The sequence below is a fragment of the Apus apus genome, chromosome 2 (assembly GCF_020740795.1).
Source record: "Apus apus isolate bApuApu2 chromosome 2, bApuApu2.pri.cur, whole genome shotgun sequence".
Classification (NCBI taxonomy): Eukaryota; Metazoa; Chordata; class Aves; order Apodiformes; family Apodidae; genus Apus; species Apus apus.
Window position 1 is genome coordinate 24,774,051 of NC_067283.1, and position 17,558 is coordinate 24,791,608.

The 17,558-nt window shown below is 40.5% G+C and overlaps 1 protein-coding gene across 2 annotated transcripts in view; it reads right to left on the reverse strand.

The window, feature by feature from the left end:
• The window catches only part of CALCR (calcitonin receptor), a 149,479-nt gene that overhangs the window by 40,510 nt on the left and 91,411 nt on the right, over window positions 1–17,558 (reverse strand). For both annotated transcript variants that reach the window (XM_051612072.1, XM_051612073.1), the window contains exons 4-7: window positions 17,448–17,558; window positions 8,129–8,241; window positions 3,884–3,975; window positions 2,350–2,476 (exon numbers count right to left, since the gene is read on the reverse strand). In XM_051612072.1, the coding sequence (XP_051468032.1) occupies window positions 2,350–2,476; window positions 3,884–3,975; window positions 8,129–8,241; window positions 17,448–17,558 (443 nt within the window). The remainder of the gene's footprint in view (window positions 1–2,349; window positions 2,477–3,883; window positions 3,976–8,128; window positions 8,242–17,447) is intronic.

The window sequence follows — 17,558 nt, forward strand, 5'->3', positions numbered from 1 at the left end:
TAAGTACTTTTCCAACATAAACTCTTGAATTCTTCATGTACTCATGAAGACCATATGTAATTTCATCATGTGTTAGAAACTTGTGTCTGGCTGTTCATTTTCTTTTCCCAGTCATGCATTTGCAAGTTTATTTTGTTACTAAAATAATAAAATGCACTTTCTAGTAATGTTGGGAGACTCTGAACATATCAACAGGTCATCTCACCCTCTTTTTTCTGATTTTTTTTTCTTACGGAAGGGAAGTCTAGAATGTAAGGCAAGACCAAGCAGTGAGTGTACCCTCATCCTGTCATTGACTGCAGAACAAAAATGGAAGACGTCAGGTCTTTGGCCCAAAGTTTTGTACCTCGCCTTCAGGCAGCGCTTCACTGCCGAGTCAAAGGCACGCAAATTTGGTTTGGAAGAAAGTGCAGAACAAGGGCTTTATTCTTCAAAGCATGTGCTTAGCTAACAGCTGAGGCCAGGTCTGCTAACACAGCTATGTGCAGTAACAGCAGTGACAGGACACTGCTTGAGCCATTGTTTACAAATATGTGAAGGGTGAGTGTCAGGAGGATGGAGCCAGGCATTTTTTTTTTTTTTTTTTTGAGTGATGTCCAGTGATAGGACAAGGGGCAATGGGTGCAAACTGGAACATAGGAGGTTCCATGTAAACATCAGAAAAAACTTCTTTACTGTGAGAGTGACAGAGCACTGGATCAGGCTGCCCAGAGAGGTTGTGGAGTCTCCTTCGCTGGTGACATTCAAAACCCACCTGGACACGTTCCTGTGTGATGTGCTCTGCGTGACCCTGCTCTGGCAGGGGGGTTGGACTAGGTGATCTTTCGAGGTCCCTTCCAACCCCTAAGATTCTGTGATTTCTGTGGCTGTATTTAGAACTAAGAGTGCTCTTCACGTTCCAGCTGGACACCTGGAAGCTGACTGCATACTTGAACCTCTGCACTGCTCTGGGGCTCCATGGCCTCCAAGGGTAATCACTTATGTTATCTCTATATTGTCTGTTGCCTTAGCAACAGAGGTTGGGGTTTTCATTGGGTGATGCTCACTATGCTGGTATATGTCCTGTGGCTATGTGGCTCTACCAAAGCCTCTGAGAGTTTTGCCACTGAGTTCACTGGGGTCAAGATTTCACTTAAAACAAAGATCCAGCCCAAAGGCACTAGATACAGCTTTTTAATGAAATCTAAGGACATAAGAGTCATTGCTGTGCCCTCAAATCTTAGTTTAAAGCACTTCACTTCAGATAATTTACTTCTGCTGTCAGGAAGTATAACTCTTAACCCTGAGGTAATGATCCTACTTCAGTTTAGGTGCCTGATACAATTTAACAGCTTTTTATCCTCAAATATCAAATGTATTTTCACTGCATCTCTTGCACAGGCTACGTACGTGTGATGCTATGCAGTAAGAAGAAACAAAATGTGTGATTTTTTAATTATTCTTCTGCTCTTCTATTTTTTAATCTCCAGATGGTCCCTGGGACTGATGATGTTATCTTTATATATTTCCTGCTTTAATGAGTTTACATAACCAGTAAGCTTTAATTAGCTTACTTAACCAGCACACATTTGAGAGACACACGTGATCAGATAATACCAGGTGCTAATGTTTAATTGTTTTCACAAAATTAGAAGCAAATAAATATTTGAATGATAATTGAACTATCTTATAAGTAGACAAGCTGATCAGTGTTGTGACATAACTTGAGATTCCCAGGCTTGCATTAATTTCACATGAGCTGGGGCTGAGGTAATGACAGTGAGCACAAGGCGATTGCTCTGTTAGACAGCAAGATCAGAGCTGGGTGACTAAGATCTGCCATACATATTTTGCAGCTGGGGGCCTGGCACAATTTGTATCACCGTCTAAAAGCAGTGAAGCAAGCTATTGTTTTGATTTACCACATCCCAAGAAAAAAATTAAATGCAGCAAACAGATTTTTTGGGAGGACTTTTTAAAAAAAGACATATCCCTCTTTATGCCTGCATCTCCCCAGCATGTGTCTGTGAGAAAGGACAAGCAGCCACCAAGGGCATCTGTCTCTTTGGGGGCTTTGCTGGGAAGAGTCACATAGCTAGTGCTGACAGTGGTGGGGACATGACACACATTTATATGGAGAAGCTGACTACAGGAAGTCTAAGGCTTCTCCCTCCGACACAAGATTCAAAGACTTTTATTGCTTGGTGAAAGATCTGAGCAAGGATGAGCGAAAGTCTCAGAATCTGAACCCTCCTTGCATGTTTTACCAGGCTGCTGTCATTAACTGGTGAGTGGGAATGTCTTGTTTTGGCATGGCCACAGTAATTTTACTTTGGGTGTTAATCTGGAGAGGGGTCATGCAGTACTTACAGGATCCCTTTTTACAAGGCCAGGGTTAGGCACAACAGCAATGAGGTGGGCAATTGTAAACACGGAGTTCAGCACGTAAGAAAAAAATAAATTCTTATGCAGTGTTATCCTTTGACAGCTGAGGCTCCTGAAAAATATGTAGCACAGGTTGTAAATCAGTAAGTATTTTTCTTCTGATGTCACTTTAACAATCTCTTTCTGGCAGCAGTCTTTCAAGAATGCCTTTTGGCAGGGCATAATTGGAAAACACATGCTTTGCATAGCAGCCATAACCTCTGACAAATTTTTGGTTTAGTTTTTACACCTGTTTAGCACCACATGCTTTTTAGACCATGTTGTAAAGAGCCACTAGACTACATTCTCAGCCCTTGATGCCCTTCCTTATTTCATGGTAATCGAGATATTAAGTGGTGAAGCAGAATTCTGAGAATTACTAGATGCGCATGATACAAGTAATGAACATTAGGAATACTGCTTTGGAAGTAACTATTCCCTGGAGACTCAATTTCTCAAATATTCAGATGAAAATTATTTGCTACTTTAGGAATTAGTGGTGAGACAGGATGGGAACTTTGGGCAAGAATCCCCTTAAATTACAGGGAGATTTGGTTTGATATCCTGCATGTTTCTGACTTGAATACCGAACCAGAATAAGTTGTCTTTCTGCTCAGAAGGAGCAACAGTCTTTTTTGAAGGACTGATTTTGGGAAGGGTAGGATTTCTGCTGTTGTGTGTAGCAGAATTTCACAACATAAGGTCACAGAATTCTTGTGAATTGCCATCAAAATGGGATCAGCGCTCGGTGGTAGTAATGCTGGGGACCTGTTCTTTTACCCTTCCTGTCTGACAGCTGAGGCACAGACACCTAACTGAATCACCCTAAGATTTATGCCAGCTTCTTCTGGCCTCTCAATTTATTAAGCATACCCGTTTTCCAGCCTATATGGATACCCTCATCCATGGAGTACCCTTCCAGGGACCAGCAGCAGTTGAAGCAAAAAGGGAGGAGCTCTGCATAATGCTACTAAGAAAATTACTGTTAGAAGGCACACAACCTGACCATATCCATAGATATATAGCATGTATAGATCACAATTGAGACCAGAAATAAGCCAAGGTGCCTCATTTAAGATTTAGATTAAATAATACAGGGACTCTGAGTCTAGAACTGATATAAGCACTGGCACATGGTGTCTGGGGCTTTGTGGTGCACCTTCCACTGCAGAATTTTAAAGCAAGGCAACCATCCCTTGTGCACTAGAGGTAGGGGCTCAGCTTTTTTTTTATCCCACTTACTATGCGTGTGTAAACTGAAATGTTGTGTTTGCTATGCACTGATGGATTCTACAAATCTTCATATGTGTATTTGTCCCTTTGGCGAGGAGACCCTGTGCTGAGACTTTTTGACCAAGATTATATAAACAGGCAATCAGAAGAGCTGTTTATTACAGCCATGTCCCCTTCCAAGCTCTTCTTCATTACCACTTGAGATATCTCAAGGAAAGAAGAGAGAGTGTCTGTAAGAAATACTTACTTGAAATAGAAGAAAATTGCCAAGGAAATCAACAGGGATGTTATAGACAAAGCATGGCCAACGATTGCCATGTAATAAAGGATGAAGGCCATCTGCAATTGAATAAAAAGAAAAGGCAAACATGAACAATTTGCAGGCACTCAGGTTTCTTTCTAATGGGCGAAAAAATCTACAAAATCAACCTCCTGTTTTGTGTTTATTTTCTTTCAAAGGTTCCATTTAAATATATTTTAAATACCACCAATTTATTAAACAGCATGAATCACGGTCTAAAGATGAGATAAGTGTTTCTCACATGAGTTGATCTGTTTCTGCTGCACTGAAGTAACTTGCAAGATCCCTGCTCAGACTATGCATCTGTCCCTTTCCTGAGCTATAGGAGAGCACAGCAGACAAATATATTTGGATTTTCAAAAAGCCCATTACAAGTTTACACACACACACAAAATATATTAAAGAAAATAGGTTGCTGCAGGTTGGTAGAAAGTTTACATGGTTTGAAAATGGCACAAACAACAAGGAGTAAAAGCTTAATTGTCACTTTTGGAGATGAGTCAGTGGTCAGATGCCCTCAGGACTGGTATTGGGGCTGGCTTTTTGTTCAATATATTAATCAGTGACCTGACACAGAGAAATGTCTATGTTTCCAGGTGATACTTAAGTCTTTCAGATACTAGTGAGGATCCCCAGAAAAGCCTCAGATAACAAAGGGGACAAGAAGATGCCATATGAGCTTTAATACAGAAAAGAGTGGAGTGATACACCTAGGGACAAACTAGCTAAAACCTGCCTATACAATGCTCAATTCAAAACCAGAATCTAAACTCAGGAAGGTGATCTTGAAGTCATCCTGGCCAGTTCTCTGAATCATTGTCTAAGAATGTAATGACAGCCAAAAAGTCAACAAAGTGTTGGATATCATCAGGAAAGTCACTGAGGGTAGAAGATCATTGTGCCTCTGTTTAAAATTTATATCGCACATCTGAAATGCATGTGTGTTTCTAGTCTCTACACCTTATGGACATGGCAGAGCTAGGAAAGATGCAGAGAAGGCAACTAAAATAGCTGAGGCAGAGTAGCTGTGTTATGACAAGTGGGTACAAATGCTGGGATTCTCCCCTTTGGAGAAGTCACAGTCGGCTTATGACTAAGGCCTACAGAGTCAGGAAAGCAGCAGATGAGATTAAAATTATCCTCAGCTCCTACCACACTAGAACTGCACATCCTGACACAAGTTCTGGTTCACAGTTTTGTAAACTCCACTACTGCGCACCTAGATGGTCCTACAATGCTGTGAAGCCAGGATGAACAAACAGACATTTGAGCTTTCACTTTAACAAGTATCAGTGAAATCTAAGACAGGCCTATCCATATTTAGTGTGCTAATAGTGAAACAAAATTGCAGGACAGCACCTGGGCTGCAGAATGCTGCAGTGTTTAAATGTCATACTTTGGTCTCAGCCAAGCTTTCAAGCATCACCCAGCTGTCAGAAGGCTGCATGTGGCTAAATGTCATGCCATCACCTTCACCACCACCTTCTTTCCTGAAAGCACTAATATAGTATGAGCGTGTCATAAAAAAACCCACAAAAGCCTAGACAGGCAGTCTTATTTCATATGTTGAGTTTATTTTCTTTCCAGCTCTACTTAATTCATTTTTTCCTTTTTTTTATGCATGTGCAATTTTTCTTTTTTCAACAATTAGATTAATTGCCTTCTGTGGCCCTAAGCTTTGCAACTCACATTTTTTTAAATTGAAAACAAATACAAATAAAATTCAGAAAACACAGCCATTCTGCCTAGCAAAGGTCCACATCTCTTTATCTAGTTTGTTCTTCAGTCATTTACAACTTTGGAATCATCTCCTTCATTTATTAACCTAAGTGGTGGTGGTCTGATTTAGATTTAAAGCAAAGTCACATTTTCACCATCCTAACCATGTAGAACAAACATGATCTGAATGTAAATATAATTCACAGTCTTTGAAGATTAACTGAAAATACCCTAGGACTCCTAGTTTTCCATCAAAAAGACTAACCCCAACATTGCTAGTGAGTGTAAATGCTTGACAGCTTTTTCTGAGATCATCAGCAACCCCAGAGAGGGAAGACCAGAGCACAGAGAAGAGCAGGAAACTTCCTGTACACATAGTAGTGGGAGAGGTTTTTACCTGTGTGCATGTGACATTTCTTCCACTCGTACTATGTGGCTGCTATGGTTCTTCACAACTTCAGATTGATACAATTTTTAACTCTGAATTTAATATAAGATGAACTGTTAAAAAATATCTTGTTTTGCTCCCTTATCCTGAAACAGCTACTAGTAGGAAAGGCTTCCAGGTAATTACGTGCAAGTCTCTGTGCAACCCCAGAGGACCCTTGGTTATTAAAACTATCTACCTTTCCGTGGACAACTGCTAAATCAGTTTAACAGTATAATTGAGACTCAGCATCAGCATTTTTGATTACTACATGTAAATTTACTATGGTAACTGACCAAAAAAACTTTCCAAATATTACAACAAAGACAGATGAGAATGGAGTGAACCACCAGCTAATACCAGATGGTCTATCACTGTGTTTTTAAGAGCTGGTTGCAATATTTTTCTTTTAAGTGATCTGTCTTAAAAGCATAGCATTCAGGTATTTCCAGTTCAAACAAATAATGAACTATTTCATTAGTTTCTGCACTCCTTGAAATGGCAATCTATTATGTCATTTCTGACATAGAGGATTTATTACCTGTTGACTCACCAAAATTTTAATTTATGCAGTTTTTTTTTGTCCTGGGCTTAGAAAACTTCTGAAAGAAACACTTAAATTTTCTTTGTTTGTCCCCCTAGAATTCTTCACTGGAGGAATGAGAATTCTCTAACAGGAATACCTCCTGCTCAGCCAATTGTGTTATTCATAGGTACAAGGAAACCATACAAGTGAAGCATACTTCTGTTTTTGAAGGCTTGGATTAAAGGTCATAATCTAACTTGGCATTTCTGTAAAGACAGATTCTTTCTGCATTTTCCATTGTTTTTTCTTTTAGAAGAATCTCAATGTACGTATGATTTTCCTTTGTATTCTATCAGCACTTTGCTTGAATGATGTTAAAAATTGCTCTTCTGGAAGGCATGGATAATAGGTAACAGAACTACATTTTTTTGCCTCCCTACGTGGGCCAACATCTGGAAAAATTATATTTTTATGGTGCTTCTATTGAATGGCTCTGTGAGCTCAGTTTGTTACTATTATTCTCTCCTTGTCACATAGGTGAGACTTATTTTACCACGATGGCTTCTCATGCTGCAAAAACGTTTAGAATCCACCTCCTGCCTAGTCCAGTAGACTCTTCCAAGACCCTTTGGGCTGGATCATTACTAAATGTAACCACATACTGCTTTTTGGCTGCATAAAATTTTTTTTAAAAAAATCCTCCAACACAAATCCCAAATCAAATAACTTTTTGACCTTTTTCCTTCCACAATTCCAAATAGTCATAAATTATTCTGTCACAAATCTGTAATCAGATTTTCCTGGAACTACACTCACATTTGAGAAATAAGTTTATTTTCATGAGCTTCCCTAACTTAATTTTTTCAGCTTTTCTCAGATTTATCTCTCCTTGTTTCTTTTGGTGCTTTTATATTTAGTTCTCTTTCAGCTTAGAAACTTGATTTTGGAAATATTGATGCAAATTATTAATTCATTATTGTAAACAGTCTCAATGACTTCAGTTAAATGTTAGTTAGATGTGCTCAGACCATTAGGATTTTCTGTATTAATTGTATCTTCACAAATATTTCTTTTCAAATGGAGTTGAGTACAGGGTGATATTCTTTGGTTAAGAAAAATAATTTTAACTTAGGTTAATATTTCTAGCCCTGCAGAGAAGACATCAAGAGCTTGGAAAATATTTGTTACAGAAAGAAAAACAGAAATTCGAAACGATTGTTTTATAACTGTTGGACAATCAGGGAAAATCATAGGAATTAAAAAATGCATTTGAAAAATATTGCAAAACTTGTCACATGAATTTCTATTGAATTATTCACCCCGTAGCAAACTTACATTTAGGTTTGAGCACTCATCAAGTAATTTTCATACGCTAAATAATGAGGACAATGCTATAAATTCTTGTGCAACAAATACAACTAAAAGATGAAGATTATTCTGATCTCTCTCATCTATGTCTCACTGCTAGCTCAGCCCAAAACAATTCCCAGATAATCATTGCCTTTTAACTGTAGCATACCTTCAATTTTTCAGAGGTGAAAGAGTTGCACAGGGTGTAGTTGGACCAAGTTCTGTTGCTCTCAGGATGACGGAACCAGTTTCCAGTTTCATCACAATATTTTGAAGCCCTCTCTGATGATAAAATGCAATAACAGTTATTTCATCATATGCATACTACACATTTATAAAAATCCACTAAAATTTTTCTGTTTGGAAAAAAGATGCCTGTTTAACAAAATCCAGAGCATTGTCAACTTGTGCAATTAATATACATTTGTCTGTTTTGTTTTAGTTTTTTTCTATTTTTTCATCTATCTGATGGTATATTTGTAATTTATGTCTCCTTTTGCCTTGAATGAATGCAGTAGACCATATATATATCCAGCCTTCATTCAGATGCAATTACTTCTGTAATAATAATTCCTTTAAAGAGGCTATTGAATGCTGTTTATGGAAGAGAAAGTAACATAAGGCCTGACACCAAACCTGAAGGAAGCATGCAGAATTTCAGGTATCATAGGGAAATAATTAGTTAAAAACACAGGGTAGGGAAAGGGCAGCAAGCAGTGCACACAGCAGAGCCAGGTGCTGGAGATGGTGACAGCCCCAATGCCAGCCACGTGCTTAGGCAGAGGGGTGGAAGGGTCCTTGTCATGGAATTCCATCCCGGCCAAAACCAGCACATTCCTGCTCAGCCTCTCTGCCAGCTAAACCCTGCCAGGGGTCAGCGGGAGCACCGCTCGCTTTCCTCAGAGGCTGCACAGCACGCAGGCTCTGGGAGAAATGGCCTTGCAAACATTTGGGCACAGGTTCCGAGTGTCCATTTTAATTTAAAATGGTTGCACATTTTTCTGTTTAAATAATCTGATGTGTGCTTGGCCTTTCCACATGTTTCTGGTGCTGGTTCCTGCACTGCAGGTGGCTCTGGCACCCTTCCCGAAAGCCCTGTCATACGGATCACTCTCCAGGCTGGTGCTCCTTCACACACATCCTTTTGCTGGGGTGATGGGACGGCCGGGGTTTCAGCTGGGAGGGATGTCTGGAGCTGCAGATGTGTGCTGTGCCTGTGTCCTCCCGGCCACGCTCACATTTCTGTCTGGAAATCCTGGACACTGGGGCGCAGACAGACTCTCCTAATCACCTATCAAGTTTTGGACTAGTTCCTTTGGCCTTCCCTCGAGCATTAGCCACATAGGTGTAACTGGAAAGCTTACCCAATAACAAGGGCAGGGCAAGAAAGATCAGAAACTTAAATTATATGTTTTCATAGACAGTGGCACAGAGATTTATTTGTTAAAAACACAGGTTTTCAAGTGTTACTTTTGAAATAGTCTTTAAAAAATCCATCTTGCGGTCCCTTTGCCTATTCTAGCTTTCTAATTTTATTTGCTTTATACATAGATTATAAGCATTTCCAGTCAATACACTTAAAAGAAGCCAACTACCACATGAAGACCCACATTTTACTTTTTTTTTTGTTGTTGTCAACATTTGCATTTACTTTGCTTAGTCAGCTTTCATTATTAAAATTCCATTGATTTGGAAGGTTCCTTCTATGCCCTCTATACACCCTAAAGAAAGCAACTGATCATATTGGCAAGATCAGGATTGTGTAAACTGAGCTATCTTCCTCTGAGCAGAAATACACTTTATATAGCACCATTGCAAAAAAATAAAAAATAAGACAATCCTCCAGAACACAGCATACTTTCAAAATTACTGTGAGTTTCAAATAATTGTTCTTGTGGATTTGTTGAAAATCAATACGTGCATCAACAACACCAAGTAGAACAGTGCATGTTATCTCAGCCTTCCATCACTGCAGCTCAGAGATAATCTCACACTGCCTGGGTAGCAATATTCCCACTGTACTCATTGCCAGATATTATCTAAAGCTGGAAGAAGTTTTCAGTCACAGATGAAAGATTAATGGCTGTGCTACCATGGAACACAGTGTACAAACACCGCACCTACTATCCCATGCACTCTGCAAAGTACATGGATTTTGTTAATACTCTGCAGTGTGTAACAGAAATGTCACCTGTCATCTCACGACTTCAGCACCTAGGTAGGCACTCTGCCAAAGTTTAATGTGGCCTCTGTAAGTTAGAGACAAACTTGTTGTCTCATACTTCTCCTTGAAGCCAGAAAAACACAACAGATCCCATGGCCCATGGCTTTCTCTCTGTGATGTTGTTGGAATGTGGGACTGGGGGATCAGCCTTCCTACTGTCCATCCTAGTGACTCGAACAGGTCAAACATTTCTGCTAAGTCTATAAATTTATACAGAAATAAAGTGGGACCCAACCACTGCTATACTGCAAATCATTCTAGAGCGGCCCAGTAGTAGGTGTTAGATTATGAACCTGGGCACATGTTGGTTTTTATGCTAACCAGAAGAATCTAGCAAGCTCTGAAGAAATACACGAGGTGTAAGGATGGATAAGGCAACACTAGCAAGGCGAAATAGAAGTATAGGCTTTATGATTGTTCAAACACTATGTAAACACTAAATTTTTTAGACTGTACCCTATCAGCTTGGGTAAGGGACCACGTGGGAATCACATTATTCAAAGTGAAGGAACAGTGACATTGCATGGGATTCATCTCACCTGATTTTAGCAACCTTAAAGTTATGCAATTCATAGGCAGTTACACAGAAGTGGTTTGCTAAAAAAGACAGACACTTCGAGATCTGCTTGGGAAAAATAGATAGTTTTATCAAGTAGTGACATGTCTAGAAAGATTAACCAGGAGTAATAGTTTTGCATGTGGCATTGTTTGTGCTACCAACAGTGCTTTTATGAATCTAATTTTCATAAAAACTAATCAGTCATTTATATGTAATAAATAACTTAATCCAATAAATCTGGAACGAACATGATTGCTCTAACAATCAGGTTTTTTACAATTAGACCAACTTTATAGCTAGCATATGTTAAAAGAGTCAACACAATTTTTTTTTTTATTGTTGAGTTATAAGCTGGAAGTAGAAAGAGTTCTCCTCTATTGCAGTGCATTCTCAGCACATACCAGACACTGGATTCTTCACTACTGTTTGGATAGATCTGTGAAGTGCTTAGTGTTGCAGATGAGGGAATAGCTGATGTAGCATATCTGATTTATTGTGGAAGAAAATTATTCAAAAATGAAAAAATCATCTGACATAATACAATGGAGACCCTAGAAAACTTCAATTCTAGTGTCCTAATAAGTGAAAAATTATCACTATCATCAGAATGCCTCAGTCAGCAGAACTGGAATCAGCAAAATAGAGTCATATTGTGCACTGTGGGGATAAGAATTGGTTTTTAAAATGCAGCTGTCAGGCTTGTTAAGAAGGAGGACAGAAATACACAGAAGGTTAGGAGGAAAAGAAGCAGCTGGACAGAGTTCAGATTTGTTTTAATTATCACTGCCTAAATGATACCACTTCAAGACAGGAAAATAGGACCAGCAGAAATCCAGAGTTGGTGTTTTTAGTCTGTCAGAAAATTTGCATTTTGTGGCAGCAAGACAAGGACTCTTCCAGGCCCAGCCCTCCCTGTGCTGCTCAGGGTGCTCCAGCAGGTCCTTGTCCACCGAGCATGCTGTTCCTTATCCCCTGTGAGCACAGGTATGTTATGGGAAGGATGACATGATGGGTATGCAGGAGAGACCACATCTGGGAAGGTGCTTGAAAAAGGGGATGCCCAAGGAAGTGGCCTCCCTGCCTGCCAGGAGCTATGGAGGTAGAAGGTGCTGCAGCTGCTGCTGCAACCCAGGTGGTCTCACTCCCTCTCTGGTTTGTGGCAGGCCATGATTTCTAATCTGCAATGTCTGCTTTTGTCAGCTTGGCAGCCTACTCAGCTGAATGCTTTGTGCCTTTTGTGAGCTGTGAGAAGGCTGTGCCTGTGTCCCTGAAATCCAGTCCCTTGTGGTCATATGTGTCACAGCTGGTCAATACAGAGAAATCTGCAAGAGATATTAAATCTGTCCCTCTTTTACTGCATGGAGCATTTATCCTTATTTCTCCAAAGATATTTTTTTAAGAAAGACAAAGACATTCAGAGATTTCAGTGTGGCACAAGCAGCGAGCTGCAAGAGCACAAATGGGCGGTGCCTCTGCCCCTGCTGCTGCCGTGACCCACACCCCAGAGCCAGGGGACCTCGTTCCCTCTGGTCGGTGTCAGAACAGGAAGGCAAGGCTGTACTTCCATGTTCCCCAGTGGTGAGAGGTGCCAACATATTAATCATCCTCTGAGGTAATTGCTTATGGATACATACGGATCTGTTTCCAAATTCCACTTCTAGAATCTTTGCTCTTGAAAACACATGAAGAATTATGAGCAACTGGTTTACAAAATAGGAGCAAAGGCAGAAACTCACCAACGCTCAGTGGAGAACTGAGTGGAGTTTTGCTGCTGGAGTGACTACTGCTTTTAAGCACTGCTCTTTGCCAAAGAGGAAAGGGACCAAAAGTGAAATGAAAAGGTATGGCTGCCACAGCACAATGTGCACGTTCAGCTCTGTTGCTATATATAACTGCACCAAAGTAATCCTGACCAAATGCACTGTACAGAAGAGGAAGATGGGTAATTTAACACTAACCTGCCACAAACCCAATTGCAAAGCAGGGCGATGCTGCCCCCACTAAATCTGCCTTGCTAGAAGACCATTACCTTCACAATATATTTCCCTGGTTTCTATTAGCATGAATTACATACTACATTCCTATCAAATCCAATTTCTAGTAATTTTGTTGTGACCTGGAACCACAACAAATGGATTACACCAAAGATTAACCTGGATAAAAAATGTAAAATACAAGAGAAATTATGCATGTTGCTCAAATAGGGGAGTATAAAATTCAGCCCTGCTCAGAGCATCACAGTCAGGAGTGGATGAGACAATGAATTTCCTGCTGTCGCTGCAGTTAAAGCAATAGATCTCAGTATGTTTTCCAGACAACTTGATTTGTTTTTATGCATTATCACATTGTGCATATGGTCATTGTGAGAAAGAGATTACTACAGGAGGCAACAGTTGTTTATGGAAAAGAACAAAGTTATCACAGCTTGTAGAGAGGGGGTTCTGTTTGTCTGTCAGCTTTAAGATCCTCATTTCCTTTCATAAGGTAAAGCTTCCTCAGGTGGGGAAAGAAGTGTCAGAAGCCCTAGCTAACTGAACAGGCTAGATTATCACAGTTCCTCCTTTCAGAATGTAAACTTCTATCTAGTATGAACTAATGTAAGTTCAGTGAAAAAAGTGGGACTATACCTGGGAGTTAGTTGAGAAGTTTTCTGACAAAAAATGAACAGTGAACTGAGCATGTTTTTCCTAATTTTGCTTCTGGGCTCTTTTCTCTGGCATATGATTTCACTTTATTTACTTTCTAACATACTCCAGTAATTTCTTCTTGTTATTGATGCTGAATGTTGTTGGGGGTTCAGATATAGAGAGCTGTTATACAGTACCCACAGGTTCAGACAGGAGGCAGATCCAATCCTACACTGCCAGACAATATTTCACTTTTCCAGTCACAAATTATGGAAGTATGAAAGAACAAAAAGAAAGCTGTATTACATAAGTTTATTCCAGGAATCAAAGCTACAGACGACCTTAAATAAAAGCAAGTAAGCCATCAGTGAGCTGATAAACAGTAGTTCATGCAGTGCAGCCCAAAGCAACACAGTGTGAAATACTGGTTTTGAAAGTCCATGGGGTTACTTGCATGCCTAAAATACACACTGAGGTGGTTTGGTATCACAGAGACTTAGTGGGAAGGAAGTCTGACAGGCACTGCAGTTTTCATCTTCTAATATCCTTGCTCTTTAGGATGAATTTTCTGTTTTTCAGCAGAAAATCTAGCTGTATTTTGTTTAACAGGCATAAGTTACTAAATGAAATCATGACTTGTGAGACAAAACTTGACAGACTTCTCAGGACAGCTGAACCTGTGCTTTTGGCCACCTCTAAGTGGTAGCCACTTCCATTAGCAGTTGAAAGACTTCTAGTCACCCGCATGATTTCTTGTCTCCCTCCTTCTTTATTAAGTCCCAGAGTGACAATCAGCCACCTGTAAAGTAAAGGTTGGCTACCCACTGGTTTGATGCCACAGCTGTAATATGTGCTGGGGAACTCAACAGCTACTCTAGGAAAGTGGCTCTGGCTCAACCAGGAGACGCTGAGCTGCCTCTGAGCCAGGGAAGGAGTGTCAACTGACCAGAATGCAGGAGAGGTGCTGAGAAGGAGAAGAGAGATGTGACAGGAGAAAACACTGAGTCCAGCAGACCACAGTTATTGTTCCTAAACAGGACAGCAGAGAGAACACCAGGAAATTAATTACTGGAGAAGAACAGAGAAAAGGAATACTAAAGAATACCCCAATCTGCAAGTTTTGAAGTGTGGCAGAAAGAGTAACCACAGCCCATGCAGACTGTGGGCCAGACTCTGCAGCATGCATCTGTTCACTTAATCATGCAGCATTAAGAAGTGATTTGCAATCAGCCCTACAAGCCACAGACCTTGGTGTTAAAAACCATTAATAAGTGGAGTGAGGTGCTTCTCCATGGATGGCTTCAAGTGTTACTTTGGAGAGTGTTGTAGCAGAGCAGTTAGTTCAGAACACATCACTGGAGACAAGAGGGCAAGTGGAAAATGTGGGAATAAGTGGCTTGAGAGCAAGCGGGAGAGTGGCTCTGTCATCAGCCCCATGCACTGAGGGACGAGGACCTCGAGCCATGAGGAGAATTCTGTGATCATGGGGTTGTACAACACCCACTTTAGCAGGTATTAGCTGAACAGCACATGCAATATGCGTAAACTAGGCCTGCTAGTGCCCCATTTTTTTTCTATTAAAGCCATGGAAACAGGGAAAGTGGAAGCCTTGTAGTAAATTGACCTATTCATCAAGGGGGCTGTTGCACATGGGGAGGAGATAATGAGAAAAATGGGGGCTGAAGTGGAAGACACAGACCACATCCAAGAGGCACCTTTAACATGCATGTAGGAAAAGGCTTTTGCAAACTCAGGATCTAGAGCCCCAAGCTCTCTCCTGAACATGAGCACTTCCACCTGGGAAGTGAACCAAGATTGGCCAATTCTTTTAAAATGCTTTTCTTTCATCTTCTGTGAAATAGCCTAATGATTTAAGCACTTGTCAACAGAAAGGGAGACCTAGGTCAAAAGCAGCTCTACAATTGATGGTTTCAGCTCCTCAGCCTGATTCCCCCAGGTGCTCCAATGATTAGCTATGAGTGTGGCCCTGCTGCAAGACTCCTCCTTGAAAAGTATTACACTGTACAGAAAAGAGGTCAAGACTAAGTGTGTCATAAAGCAAGAAAAGGTCACAAGGACAAGACTTTGTGATCTGGTGCCTGTTGTGTGTCTCAGGGATGCAAACTGCTGTAAAGATTTGTGTGGTAGTTCTCAGGTTATTTTCACGGGACATGGACAGTCACACTGCCACACGAGATCACTTTCTAGGCATGCAAATTGTTCAATCTGTCCTGTCTAATGCTGCTTCCACTGGAAAGGGGGAGGTTCCTCCATCCAAAGTAGGATGCAGGTTTGAATCCCTTCAGACTGGAAGTTTCCCACTTGCTGGGTGAATTCTCTAATAATGGATAGCTTGATTTATAAAGAACAGAAACATTGATCAATCTGGTTGCTACTGCAAATGGCATTCAGGGAAATCCATACGGGATCTGATCCAGTACACCTGGAAACTCCTCTGGTTTGAAATAGGCAACGAGCTCAACAAATCCAATAGTTTTAGCTGATAGTACTGGGTAATGAATTCACAGCTATGCAACAGTCTGTTTCCTTACTTTCCAGTTGGGCACAAAGATTTTGGTTTAGCCTTGTTGAAAATGTTTAGACTTACATACCTACCCCACTTTTTACTTCCATAGTTTCTATCTGCAGTTGGTTGGTACACTGTGGCTGTGCTAGATTTAGCACACTATGGCATCAAGCCTATAGGCAGTACATCCTGAGCATGGAACACAAAACTATGTCTTTCTTCAAACAATACTCTCTGTGAAGTTTAAATTCAAGAACACTTCTGTGCTTGATTTTTCCTTTCATTTGTCTTTTTAAAGATTATTGAATTACTTCTCTTAGTCTGCATGGCTGCTAGTGTTTTTATGAAGAATTCCATGAGTAACTGAAACCAGGAGACTGAAAGAACATTATTTCTGCTCATCTTCATCCATAAAATGATATTTTCCAATAAAAACTTGTCCTGGTTTGAGCCAGGATGAAGCCAGTTTTTCTTTTGCTGATTTTTTTTTTTTATTTCAGTGAGCTTTCTTCAACTAGCAACTGCGTGTTCTGCTAGGTTGATAAGACACTGGAATGTTTTTATAATTGCTGGGCTCTCAAGGTCGTGCCTTTGCTCTGCCGGCTCAGACACTACGGGGGGATCTGTGGTCCCCCCTGTGGGAGGCTGGGTTAGACGAACAGCAAAACTGGCCAGAGATATTCCATTCCATATATCTACGTAGGCTCGGGGGAAGGTCGGAGATGACAGAAGAAAACTTCCTTCCTTCCTGCTTCGCTCTCTCGCCGCTTCGCCTTGCCTGTCTATCTGCCTTCCTTTTTCTCTCTTTTCCTCTTTCTTTTGTTCGTGGCCGGCGTCTGGGAAAACACCATCTGCCCATCATCATTGAACCATCGACCTCAAGCCCTCCTGACCCTCGTAACTCTCTGCCTTCTCCAGGAGCAGCTTCGGGATTCCTCGGAATTGTCTCATCCGAGGGAAGTGCTGTGGGAGTTGCTGGGGGTGGGGGGAGGCGAGAGGCTTCTGCCACACTTTTGTATAATCACTATATATATATATACACTCTAACATCACGTATTAATATTCTAAATAAAATTGCACGGTTCAGTTTTCAATCTAGACAAGTCTCTTTTTTTTCTCTCTCTCCTTCCCTACCTGGGTAGGAGGGGGAGGGGATCGAGAGCATTGTTGTCCAACTGGGTCAAACGTTGACAAAACTAAACAAAGAACATGCTGATACATATTTCATATACACAAGCTTTTTTTGTCATTGTAAAAACTTAGAATGAGGCACTAAAAGAATGTTGATATTGTAAGTAGTTAGTATTTTCATAAACTAGATTCCATGAATCCATGGCTTATATTTACATAAAAATCAATACATATAAAATATTTACAAATTAAAATAAATACTGTAGGCAACCAAAAAACTTGATATATTTTACTTTCAGCTAAACTCTCTAAGTTTTCATAATTCTACAAAACTGCCACTGAAAACATCCTTCCTCTCAATGGCGTGAATGTTGCAAAGACTTCCTTCAAAAGATAAGATGATTAAAAGAAATACTGTACCAGTTGGATCAAAGTCTGGAAAATAATCTGGACAATTCTGAGCAGTGATTCTTCCAGCAGGTGTGTCATCCCAGCACAACCAGCCATCCCATGTTCGGCTGCAGAACAGAC